Source organism: Mus caroli, chromosome 3 (assembly GCF_900094665.2).
Source record: "Mus caroli chromosome 3, CAROLI_EIJ_v1.1, whole genome shotgun sequence".
NCBI lineage: Eukaryota > Metazoa > Chordata > Mammalia > Rodentia > Muridae > Mus > Mus caroli.
This window is the reverse complement of record NC_034572.1, coordinates 80,308,254-80,321,157: the sequence shown is the minus strand read 5'-3', so window position 1 is coordinate 80,321,157 and position 12,904 is coordinate 80,308,254. Positions and strand designations below refer to the sequence as shown.

The window sequence follows — 12,904 nt, the reverse complement described above, 5'->3', positions numbered from 1 at the left end:
AGCTTCAAGCCAGCCCTGCTGCTCGTTCTCAGGAGCCCATGGGCAGAAGCAGAGGATATTTAGCACCAGAGTCCTTTCCTTTCCCACTTGGACCATTAGAACTTTGCCCAGAGGTCCTCTACAGGAGCCTTAAGGTCTTTGGCAAAGACCCCCACTCTTTCTGCTGTTCTGTCTTTGGGACCGGCTTCCCTCATTGCTTGGCTCATTCTCAGGCATGATGGTAGAAGAGAGGAGCTTGGCTGGATGCTTCCAGTCTAAGCCTCAAGCCCTCCTCTCAATCCCTGCATTGCATTCAGCACCACCACTGATGGGCACAGAGAAGGAACGCAGCCAAGACTAGGATGCACAGGAGAAAGATTGTTGGTCCAAGGACATTTTTATTCACAATTGGCAGCGGAGTGTTACAGAGATGAGAGAACCACCCCTCCTCCCTCTCTGTACCCCTGCCTGCATCTTGGGTTCATGGAGATAGAAGCACAGAACCTTCCTTCATAGAAACAAGAACCTCCCTGGAACAGAGGTTCCTAGTGGCTGTGCAGTCAGAGGGAGGGCAGAGAAGTATGGGAAGGGGTGTGAGAGGTCCTGGGAAACCTTAGCCAGGATGGGGAAGTGAACCCAGAGGAAGAAAGAGATCCTAAGACTTAAGCCAAACAAACGCTGGTCTGCTCCAGCCCAGCCCCTTCATCCCCTCCTGTGCGTAGGCATGGGGCAATTTTAATGATAGAAACTCTTAATCTCATTTCTCTCCAAAAAAAAAAGTTAATAATGTCTCCTTAGTCTGATAGCAATTTGGTATAGGGAAGGGGTGCCATCTCCATTTCCCCATGCCCACATTTGCCCCACCTTGGTTCAACTTCACCCTTCAGAGCCTCCAGTGGGGGAACAGGAGACGGGGGGGGGGGGGGGAAGAGCCACCCCTTCACTTCTTTCTCTCCAATTAAGGGGGATCAGAAGGCCATATGGCTCTCATGTTCTCTGGATTGGGGGACATGGAGATTCCTTTCCCAAGTTTGAGTCCCCGAGTCCCTGAGGAGAGTCCCTCATTGGAATCCAGATGGCTGCTTGGCCCTGGGCCAGGATTTACCACCAATTCCTCGGGCCTGAGAAACTGGCACCAAAGCCCCTCGCCAATGCTCTGTCTCAGCCTGGCCAGAAGGTGGAGCCCTGGAAAATGCCATGGGCCTGAGAGCCGAGGACCAGGCTTTGAGGACCCCGAAAGTGACTGCTCTGAGGGAAGAGGAGGCATGATGGGCCCTGAGAGGTGGGTCCAGTTACAGTAGAGGCAGGGCACAGAAGCAAGGGGCGCAAGGCTGGGCAGGCCACCTCGGAGGTTGCGGAGACAGCAGCAAGGGCTCTGCCAGCCTGGGCCCAGGACAGAGCCAAAACCTAGAGACACAGAGAGAAGTGGTCAAGAGGGCCCCTCCCCGAGATGCTCCGTTGCCTCCTTCCCTCTCCTCTTGGCTTGGCCGAGGGAGTGGGCACTATTAGGAAGTAAGGCCTTGTTGGAGTAGGTGTGTCACTGTGGGTGTGGGCTTTAAGACCCTCATCCTAGCTGAATAAAACCTGGGAAAACAGATCAGGTGTTACTTAATATAGCCAGTTTATTAGTTAGGAATATTTCTCAAGCCAGATTCGTGAGGGGGCGAAGTAGTCAGAATGTTCACCCTGAGAAGAAAACATGTGGACTCCTGCCGCGGTGTTCTTTCTCTGTGGCCCAGTATTGTTCTCCTTAGACCCTTAGACGAGGTAAGGGCTGTTGTCCTACAGAAGGGCTGTGACCCCAGCTCCTGGGGTCGGGGTTGTGTCCACACTGTAGCTGAGTGGGCACGCAGAGGAGTTACTTGGAGTCTCCCTATTTCCCGAAGCTGGTTTGAGTATTCTACAGCAGCTCCCTCTTCTGGTACCGCATGATCTGAGTGAGGGTGGAGGTAAGACGCGAAGTGGAATTCCAGTCCTGAAGCATGGCAAGTAACTGCTAGCAGCCTTCTGCGGACCTAAAACTTTCACACCCTTCGGGGTCCAAGCACAAGGAGTGCGTGCGTGCGTGCGTGCGTGCGTGCGTGCGTGCATGAGTGCGAGAAGGAAAGGAAAGCAGCCCGCTCCAAAGTGGGTATGCTTGCTGTCCTCAGCGCTCTGGTGCTGGGAGAACAGTGGTGTGGAGGAACAGAGAAGCCCTTTGAGTGCTAGGTAGCTCTAGGATGCCCATCTGATGGCCCAACCACCCTGCATCCATGGCTTGCATTGTGGGTGGGTAAATCTGGGTGATCCTAATCTTCAAAACTGCCGGAAGCAGAGGGGCTTGAACCTCTGCAGGAGATACCTGGGTTGGATCTTTCCACAGGAAGCCTGACTTGGTTGCTCCGATAGCCACTGGTGTCTACCATTGACCGCCTTCTCTTCTTACCCCATCATGAAGTGCCACTGATAGCTTGCTCCCCGTCCCTCTTAATGTTCCAGGCTTCTGAACTCCTAGTCTGTGTTATTCCTGCAAGCTCAGCTGCACTTTGGAAGTCGGCTTAAAGTCACTTCCTTAAAGTCTTCCCCGCTGTCCCTAGCACCCTCAGTGTCCCCTTTGTGCCCAGCAGCAGTAATACCACGCATCTATCGGTAGTGACCTTAACCTCTTGACTAAAAACCTCAGAAAGGCAGGCATTGCTCACATCTCAGCTTCAGCGGCACTGGCTGCTCTTCTAGAGGATCTGGGTTCTATTCCCAGCACCCACATGGCAGGTCCCAACTGTCTGCAACTCCAGTTCCAGAGAATCTGACACCCTCACACAGATATACATGCAGTCAAAACACTAATAAAATAGTAGTGTTTAAAAAAAACAGTAAGATTTTCTTTCTTCTTCTTCTTCTTCTTCTTCTTTTTTTTTTTTTTTTTTTTTTTTTTTTTTTTTTTTGAGACAGGGTTTCTTTGTATAGCCTTGGCTGCTGGCTGTCCTGGAACTCACTTTGTAGACCAGGCTGGCCTCGAACTCAGAAATCCACCTGCCTCTGCCTCCTGAATGCTGGGATTAAAGGCGTGTGCCACCACACCCAGCTAAAATTTTCTTTCTTAAAATCATGGTGTTTCAGGGCTGGAGAGATGGTTCAGTGGTTAGGAGCACTGACTGCTCTTCCAGAGGTCCTGAGTTCAACCCCCAGCAACCACATGGTGGCTCACAACCATTTGTAATGGGATTGGATGCCCTTCTGGTGTGTCTGAAGACAGCTGCATTATACTCATATATTAAATAGATAATAGTTATAAAATTATGGTGTTTCCTTTGGGATCAAGGCACAGTAAACACAAGAAGGCACATTAAACAGGAGGTCATGTAAACATCGGATGAGAGAAGGAAGAAGAACATGAGCTTGGTCTGCCCACCTCTCTTCAGCTGAGGTCCCTCCTTCACCCCATGGCCCTAGAGTCTTCTTCTTAGATTGTCTAAATACAAACAAACAACAGCAACCCCCCAACCTAACCAAACAACAACAACAACAACAGCCCTCCCAGTGGGAGCTGGAGAGATGGCTCAGTGGTTAAGAGCCTTTCTGTTCTTCCAGAAGAACTGAGTTCTGTTCCCAGCACCCCCTCCCTGTCAGAGTGCTCACAACTGTCTTTGATTTTACCTCCAGGGTGTTCAACATCTCTGGCCTCTGGAGGGCACCTGCACTCCAGGGCACACACCTGTAGGCAGACACACCCCCCTCCACATAATTTAAAATAATAAAAGCTTTTCAACACTAGAAGGGCTTCTCCCCTTATCACAGCCACAGACAGCCTGGGTACAGATACTCACTGGCTTATGATAAGGTTGCATGTTGATAAACCCATTGTGGGTTAAAAATAACCTACATCAAGAGTGTGTTGGGTGTATATAACCTGCAGAATGAGTCAGTTCAGCCGTGCGTGCAGTACGCTGTGGAGGACTGGCTGTTTACTGTCATGCTACGTGGGTGACTGGAGAGGTGGCTCCCTGCACCTCCCATTCATAGCCAACGGAAGGTCAAACTTCAAACTTCAAGATATGATTTCTGTCACGGAATGCGTATTGCCTCTGTACTGGATCATAAGGACTAGAAACCTTCAGTCAAATCGTCAGTTTGGAAGCTTTGGTAGTTTATACAATGAAATAGGAACCAGGAATGTGGCTCAGTTGGTAGAGGGCTCAATGAACATATAAAGGCCCTGGGTTCTGTCTCCTGCACCACAAAAACAAAACGAAAACCTAAACAGCTCTTCTCACTGGACTCTCTGCACTTCAAATTATTTCTGAGGACTTTTGGACCCGGTTAGCTGTTAGCCTGGTAGACTGCTTCCCACGCGCCCTTCGCCTTCCCACCCACACTGACAATATGCCTTCCAGATTCGTCATACATGCTCTTGGCTCCCACTTTCTCTTTGCCCTTCTCTCCTCTCGGAGTGCTCCTCTGTGCCCCCGGAGTGCTTCTCTGTGCCTCCAGAGTGCTCCCCTGTGCCTCCGAAGTGCTCCCCTGTGCCCTCCCAGCACTTGTAGTAACTGGCAGTCCTCCCACCTCTGCTTCCCACCAGCCTCTGTTTCTTCCTGAGCTAATCTTTCCTATTTGAGCCCCAGGCCTAGTAAACAACTAGAATCAGTCACTAAGCACTGACTGCATGAAGATCTCTTGTCTCATGCCTACGTGGGCATATGCTCAGCCAGCCAGGCCCCGGGAGGCTCCCCTCCTCTGTTTGAGATCCCCACCAACTCGGTGCTCAACACTCACAGTTGAAGCCGCTGCTCTCCTTGTCCCCAGAGGCCTCTGGTGATCTCGGTGGGGTCCTCTCTCCAGCTGGCTGAGTTTCTGTGGCCCGTGTGCACAGCATGCTATGCACGGGCTAAGGAGGGGGGAAGAAGGAAAGCTGGGGAGGAGCCAGCTTTCACCAGGGTGTAGTCTTATAAGGCTCGGCAGGGCTATCACCCAGTTGTTAATATGACAGAGTAGTCCCATACTGATTCTCATACTGTCCAAAGCAACCAGTAACTGCTGTGGATTGCCTGCTGTCTCCATCTCCCTGGACCCTCCCTGCACCTCTGACACACTGCTAAAGGATAGTGCCTAGCATAGAAACCATCCTTCCTCAAAGGTGGCTATGGATCTCAAAGACCAGATCCCAGAGCACTCAGGGACTAGAATATAGAAGAACTTTGGAGACCAAGAGGGCTCTAAGGTGGACAGTGGCCAGGAGCCTCCAGGACCGAAAATCAGGTCCTGTCAGAGCTATAAGGACAGGACGTCATGCCTACCTCACTCTGCTTAGCCACAGGCACCAAGGGATGACACAGGGCAGGGGACCTCAGCAGCAGGTGAGGGCTGGAGGGTGCCCACACTTTCCACGGAGGGCAGTTGGCTGCCATGAGCTTGCTGAAGTTGAACTTGTAGGTAAACCTCTTGCCTTTGGTCTTGTGCAGGATCCTCTTGTTGTAGTAATACCTAGAGAATTGAGAGTTGCCTCTGTGAGGAAGGGAGAGACTGGAGTCTCCTCCATTGGTCTAGCAGTTGCCAGAGGACACTAGCCATCTTCCCACAGTGAGAGCGTTTCCCAAGCCCTGCAATAGCAGTGCCAAGAACCACAGCCCTTTTCCTTGAGCTCTGCCTCTCCTGCTGCTGGCCACCCTCCTCTCACCTGAGGGCCCGGCTCAGCTTGTCATAGTTCATCTGTGGTTTGCACTTCCTGCGGCCCCAGAGGCGAGCCACTTCATCTGGATCCTTGATGACAAACTCCCCGTACTCTCCCTGCTGCCAGGCGATGACATGGCGGAACTCTTCCTTCTGCAGCAGTTCCAGGATGAAGTGCCACAGCTGGATCTGCCGGGAGCCTGGTGAAGACTCGGCTTTGTAGGCCCAATCGGGGAAGGCTAGACCTGGGGTGGGGGAGTGCGAGGGTCACCTGCTGTCCTCAGGCCCTGCCCATGTCAGCTTCAAGAGCATGGGGAGGAGGCAGGGAGGCTTACCTGAAACCCAGTAGTTGACAGGGGCAGCCAGGATGCCTTCTGAGAAGCAGTTGCAGTACATGGTGAGTGGTAGGCGAGAGAGGGTTGAGTTTGAACTGAAGGCCTGCTGAAGTAAGGGACAGAGGGAAAGAATGGAGGTGAGAGAAGAAGGAAGGAAGGGTCCAGGGTGAAAAGAGAAGCTAAAGCAAGAATTTTCTTGTATACAGCCCAGCCTCTGTGCAGACGTCCTTACTGCTCAAAGGCTGTCCCAGGGCGGTGGCTTGGGTCTAAGCCCAAAGTAAAAAGGCAAATGGTCCTCCATCTAAATCCCTGATGGAGTTAGACAGAGAGATGAACTGTCCATAGGGCTCAGCAGGATTTTGTTTTTGAGAAGAGAAGAGGAAAGGACTTCCCCCCTAAACTTTGAATAAAGAAGCAGTGGCATGAATACATACTGGTAACAGGTTTTGGTTGTTTTGAGAGAGGTTTTCGTGTAACTCAAAGCTGAAACTCACTCACTATTTAGCTGAGGCTGACCTTGAACTCCTGATCCTGCTGCCTCCACCCCTTCTGAGTGTTGGGATTGCCAGCCAACTTGGCACCCCATTCTGGTAACTTTGCAACAATGGAGCAGGGCAGGGATTTTTGTGTTGTTTTCACCGGGGCCCAAATGCTGAGTGTGCAGCCGTCCATCAGTGATTGCTGACAGAATAAATGAACCCTAATGGCTTCTCAATGGTCTCAGTCTTTGGCTGCTACAGTTTTTAAATGTTACCTTCCTCACTTCCACCGCCCCCAAAACTACGAAGGATCTAGTTTTTCCTTCATATTCTTCCTTTAAAAGTCGTTACCTCCTTTTGGGGTTATTGAGGGGGTGTCCTCCACCTACGGGGTCTCCCTCCTACAGCCAGAGAGGGAAAGCGACAGATAAGGGCGGGTAGATAGATAGTTGGATGCATGAGAAGATGGAGCCCAGAAAGGCTACCTGGCAGAGATCAGAAATGCAAAGCATGTTTTCCCAGTCTTGTCCCCCTGTGTCAGGAAGGCAGAGGAGTGTCTGGTTAGGGACAGCGTTGTACCCAACTGGGCCACACCCCTTTCTAGAGAAGTAAAAGCTGTGTGTTCTCAGCATGGCCACGCTGATGCTCCAAGGCTCCTGTGACTAGAATGTTTTCTTGACTACATTCTCCTTTAGGTGGGAGAGAGCAGCCGCCCCTGCCCTGAGAGCATCTCAGGTTTTCCCAAGATGGCAGCCAGCCTGAACAAGGCTAGCCACGTCCTGAGAGTAGCTGACCCACACGTTATAGATCTTCTTGGTGGGGTTGCTTTCCTCTTGGAAAAGGGAGCCTAGATCACTGACAGGTCCCAGGGCCATCAAGATTCAGGAGCTATCCTGAAGAGGCCGAGTTGGCTAGAGATGAGCCTGGTGGGGTCAAAGACAAAAGCATGGAACCTTTGTGAATTTGTGTGACATTTTTGGTGCATTGGGATGCTAATCTCCACAGAGTTCCCCTTTCAGCATATCTGCTGTTGAAGCCAGCACTCAGGGGTGTGCCACTTTGTGACAGCCGGGCTCTCCCTCGAAGCACAGGAACCCTTAGTGTTAGCGTTACATCCTGATACCATACCTTGTACTTGTAGGTGCTTGGTGAGCCCCGGGTAAGGAGGAAGGGTCTTGTGGCTCTCGGGGAGTGGGAGAGGGAGCAGAGGAAGGTTATAGAGCTATCGCAGGAAAACAAGCTTGCCTGAGGTGGGGGTAAGGGAGGGAGGAGGCATTGAAGCAACGCTTCCTTGGAGAGAGGATCCTGACTTGAAGAGTGGATGATGCTGGCTTCTACTGCCTCTAGTTGATGTGAATAGTGTGAAGATCTGTGGAAGGAGAGGGGAGATGGCCACGGAGAAGGATGTGGAACCTGCCCTTGGGTGACCCAGGTGGGGTTACTCTTGGCTCTGGGACTCCATGCTAGTAAGTGTCAGCATGAAGGAAACCTTATTCTCAACTAGACCATAGTAGGTCTCAGGGACACACAGACATTGGTTATAGCAACCTCCTGCCATTCCAAAAGAGACTTAAGAGGGGAAGGGAAAGAGGGAGGGAGGAAGGGAAGGAGGGAGAGAGAAAGACTTAACAAAGGCCCTTCAGCATAGCTGCAGTCACCCTTTAAAATCTTCCTCTCTGAGTTTCCCCAGGACTTTCAAACATGCCATCTACGGCAGTGCCTCTTTAATAAGCATGAGAATCATATAAAGTCCCTTCAAAATGTGGACATTGATCACACTGCTGGTGGGATCTGTTGATAGTACATGTCTGACAGGCAGTGAAGTGTTGTGGCTGCACATCCCTGGATGGGGTTTGAGTGTTAGGAACCTCTGGAGCATAGTAGGTCTTAGGGAACACTCTGAGCCCCAGCAGAGTTATAGAGTTTCCCCAAGGTCATTCTCCAAGTTAAAAACTGGAAAGCAAGACCTCAGATCAAGGCTCCTAAGATTCTAGTTGGGTATGGGGTACAAGCTTAGAGTGTCCTGCACACAGGAGACATAGGCAGGGAGATCTTCACAGTCGAGGTCAGCTTGGGCTACATAGAATTCCACTGTGAGTTACACAGTGAGACCTTGATTTTTAAAAAAGGAGGAGGAGAAGGAGGAGGAGGAGGAGAAAAAGGAGGAAGAAGAGGAAGACAAGGAAGAGTAGGAGGAAGAGGAAAGTAAGGGAATCTAGAGTCTTGGACATGTAGAGTTAATAACACGTATGTGCCCTGGAACTAGGTATGTGGTGTAGGGTCATGAGGAATGAGGAGAGAGAGAGAGAGAGAGAGAGAGAGAGAGAGAGAGAGAGAGAGAGAAGCCACAGAGATAGGCAGGTTGCTGACACCTCCTCTCCTACCTGAGAAAAGACAAAACAGTTCTCAGCACTTGGAAGGCAGAGGCAGAAGGAACAAGACTGCAAGGCTAGCCTCAGCTACATAGCAAGTTTGAGGTCAGCCTGGGCTATATGAGCCCTGCCTCAATAAATAAAACAAAAGACAACCCAAACCACAACAAAAGCAAATGAGCCCCAAACTCAAACATGAAGCCAGCGTGGCCCTCCCGTTCTTCATGCAGTAGCTTCCTCCTGATACGTGCCACGTTTGCGAGCTGCTCACGAGACCACCAGAAGCTCCCCAGTTCTGGTGTGGAAAGCCTTAGCGCTGGGAAGTATTGTCAAGGGTCTCCTGCAAATTCTTTCTTTCCTGCCTGAGGCCCCAAGCTGACATTGGAGGAACTCCAGAGAAGAGCAGCTTTCAGCTCCACTGCCAACAGTGTCAACTGTCTTTGTCACTTAACCCTAATCCCTTGTGTGTCACTTAAAAAAAAAAAACTTTAGACATTTGTTAACGAGTGTGTGTGTGTATGGGTGTTTGCACAGAGTACAGCTCTGTGGAATCTCTTCTCTCCTGTCCTTTTTAAGTGGTTTTAGGGATGTAACTCAGGTACCAGGCTTGTTCTGCAAGTGCTTTGTCTGCTGAGCCATCTAGCTGATCCCTGTGTTACCTTAATCTACTCATTGGTGTAAAACTTCCCTGGCTGGGAGCATCCCACTCTGTGCCTTCCCATCACCTGTGCCCTGGGCCCTAGCTCTGTCTCTCTTGGGCTGGAGGGCACACACACAAAGATTGGCTACACTCTATTTACTGGCTGCAAACAGCCCTGCAACACCCATGGCAAGATTAATACAGTGGCTTCCAAGATGAATACTGGGAACCATAAATTAGAAAGGATCATAGCCCAGTCTGGCATGATCATCCTTGCTCTCCCAAGCATTTTGTATTTCTGGAAGGGCTACGGCAGCAAGTGATCGTTATTACCACCGCCATCCGTCTGATTACTAATAATGTTAATCCCCTTGGCCAGTATAAGTGTTCATTACAACACAAGTAGGTTCTAGGTCATTATTTAATAGAAGCAATATAGATAATGATGGAAACAATAGGGGACAAAGCTCCAGCTGGGCGTGCTGCCAAAGACAACCTCCCAAGCTGCTTCACCCGTGAAGATGATGTGAACTTGGGACGGCCACCAGTTCAGGACAAGGTGCTGATCTTGTTACGTTACGTCACTAATTCCTCACAATAATCTTTTGAGGTTGGTATTGGCTACATTTTGTAAGCTGAGGAAACAGAGGCTCAAAAGATTAAGAGACTTGCTCAAGATCCTGCCAAGTGGTAGAGCTGGATGAGAACAGGTCTGTCTGATTCCAGGCACCGAGCTGTAATTGGTCAACTGGGGCAGAAGAGTTGGAACTCTAAGGAGAGAGGCAAGGCTGACAGGAGGCCCTGGCCCTGAAGGAAACTGTCCAACCAAGCCTGGGATGTGGGCTCTTTGCCAGAAAAATTTCAACAGTAGTCCCAGGAAGCCAGAGGCCAGCCAACCCAATGGGCAGGCATGAGAAAGATAGAAACACAAACACACACACATAGAGACACACATAGACATAGACACACACACAGACACATTCACATAGACACACAGACATATTCACATAGACACACAAAGATACATTCACATAGTTTCACACAGATACACATACATACATACATACATACATACATACATACATACATACACACAGACACATAAATATATAGACACACATACAGAAACACAGATTCCCATATAGATATACAGGAGCATATATATATATATATATATATATATATATATATATATATATACACATATATATATATAAGCATACACACACAGACACACATGGATACATACACACAGACACATATGTATAGATACACACAGAGACACACTTGACACAGACACATACACATAAACACAAGTCTGAAGCTCTCTCAGCTGATTCTGTGCTTGAGTCTCTATGCCCAGGAGGCTCCACTGTCCTTTGACAAAGCCAGAGCGATCAAGCACCCTCCACCCGGACCCTGACCCAGGGCTTGGAGAGAGTTTGAAACTTTCTCTTGGCATCGCACCTGCCTCTCTAGCCTGCATCTGTGCTCACTACCATAAGGACTCTCATACGCCGGGATTCTTGGCCCTAGTACTTTGGGAAAGGGTGTGAGGAGGAATAGGGGCAGGTGGATGGAGCAACCCTCTTGCCCCACCAGAGGCATGCATCCCTTTAGTTCATCCCGCCAGACTCAGGAGAAAACACTGCTTCTCTGTCCTGTCTCCACCCACTCCGTGATGCTCCCCAACTCGGCTGCCTCCATCTGCTCCCCAGTCAGCCTCAACAACTGGCCTTTTACCCCTGACCGACTCGACCGTCGTCCCCCGAAACCCCCACCTCCACCCCAACCCGTGCCCTGGGCAGCAATGAGCCTGGGCAGGGGCATGGCTCCTAAGGACCTACAAGGCTAGCAGGATGAGAAGTTGGCTGAGAGCTTGGTTATTTGCCCAGCATTCACCCCAGAGTCTGGTCTGTTCCAGAGAGTAGATACTGGCCCCCACCTTCATAGAAGAACCCCCTGCTACACTGGACCAGTGTCCCTGTGACATCCTCCCACAGATGCCGGAAAGCTCTTGCCCCGAGCGCACAACTCCAGCTCTGTGCCATTCCTCTGGAAAAAGAAAAGCCTCGCCACACCTGTGGGCTTCAGCTCCTTCCGTCCCCCTTCCCAATTGTCCCATAACTGGCTCCATATCCGGGTGCACAGAGGAGCCCCCGTCTCAGACCTGCCAGGATGGCTTACCGCCTTGGATCATCAATTCTGCGCGCAGTCTGGTTCCTTCTGGCTCGCTCCTTGCCCTTGCTCATCATGCATTAGGGTTACTTAAAATGAGAGCAGGGGATCTCCAAGCTCCCAGGGGAGCCGAGGTCGTTTGCAGACAGTACCATTAACCCTTTGAGAGCCAGCAGCATGGCTCAATGCCTTACACAGACACCCCACACATGTGTTCACCTTGCAGCAGAGTAGGGTCTCTTCCTGTGGGGTGGCTGGCTCCTAAAGTACCTGCTAGGGAGACTTCCTCCTTTTCAATTCTTCTCAAGGTTACTGACCTGCTGGGACGTCCTGTGAGTTGTCTAGCCATCCATTCTTTCTTGTGTAGCTTTCTGTGGAGATCGGAGTTCAGATCTAAAAACTGACCTCATACCTCCCAGACTTAAACGTGACTCCAGCCTTTGCTTGAGATGCGCTCTCACTCACTCACTAGTGCCAGATTGTCACAACCTGTAACTTTCCTTCTTTGGCTAGAATAAAATGATATAGATGAAATATATTTTAAAGTATATTATTTTTTACTTACTCCTTAGTATTGGAGACATGGCTAGGCAAATTCTTCCACCACTGAGTCCCATCTTCCACATGATAGTTACTCAAGGTCATTTTTCTAAAGATTTAAAGGCACATAATATGTTTATTCTCTTATGGTTCTAGAGATTAAAAAAAATTTAAAGGCCTTATTAATTTTGACTTGAAGTTAGACAACAGGAAGAACTTCCAACTAAAGACTAAGCCAGTTAGGAGACAGTGACTACAGGAGTATCAGACAGCTCAGTGAGGAATAAGATAAGGGCTAGAATTCCCAGGACATCTTGGGGAGGAGATGAGAACTTAGCTAAGATGCCTAAGGAACAGGATCTCAGGTTGATACCTGGGACCACGCCACCCTGGAGCCTGTCAGGGCTGTGTTCAGCTTTCCAGCCCCAAGCAGGGAGAAGACTGATGGATGCTGTTGGTATCAGTATGATTTTCCTGTCTTCACTGACTCTGGGAGGCCATGCCCCCACCCCTCAGCATACTGCTTTCTGAGCTGATGGAGATGGGATGGAGGGCACGGAATTACATTCTGGGCTTGTTTTCTGGTTAAATCAACCGAAGCTAACGTGATGGACAGGTGGGAGAGGGGCTGATTGATGGAAGACAAGAGCTGGGCCTCAGGGAGGGAGGGAGGGTCCTGGTGAAGGCAGGGCTCCGGAGGCCAGAGCCATGCAGGAAGGGTAACCTCGCACAGTG

At 50.2% G+C, this 12,904-nt stretch overlaps 1 protein-coding gene across 1 annotated transcript; it reads right to left on the bottom strand.

The window, feature by feature from the left end:
* Nucleotides 1-379: 379 nt before the first annotated feature.
* Nucleotides 380-11,820, bottom strand: Etv3l (ETS variant 3 like). Its single transcript, XM_029475604.1, has 6 exons — nt 11,639-11,820; nt 5,961-6,066; nt 5,633-5,870; nt 5,253-5,439; nt 4,732-4,843; nt 380-1,386 (listed from the first exon to the last, which is right to left on the bottom strand). Exons 2-6 carry the CDS (start codon nt 6,019-6,021, stop codon nt 938-940), a joined length of 1,047 nt encoding a protein of 348 aa, XP_029331464.1. The 5' UTR covers nt 6,022-6,066; nt 11,639-11,820; the 3' UTR covers nt 380-937.
* Between the last annotated feature and the right edge of the window lie 1,084 nt (nt 11,821-12,904).

Bases quoted from the DNA above. Each gene is read 5' to 3' on its own strand.
- Etv3l (XM_029475604.1), bottom strand. From the start codon at position 6,021: ATGTACTGCAACTGCTTCTCAGAAGGCATCCTGGCTGCCCCTGTCAAC. The intron at 5,871-5,960 runs GTAAGCCTCCCT...CCCCCACCCCAG, and splicing joins TGTCAACTACTGGGTTTCAG to GTCTAGCCTTCCCCGATTGG. The intron at 5,440-5,632 runs GTGAGAGGAGGG...TCAATTCTCTAG, and splicing joins AAGCTGAGCCGGGCCCTCAG to GTATTACTACAACAAGAGGA.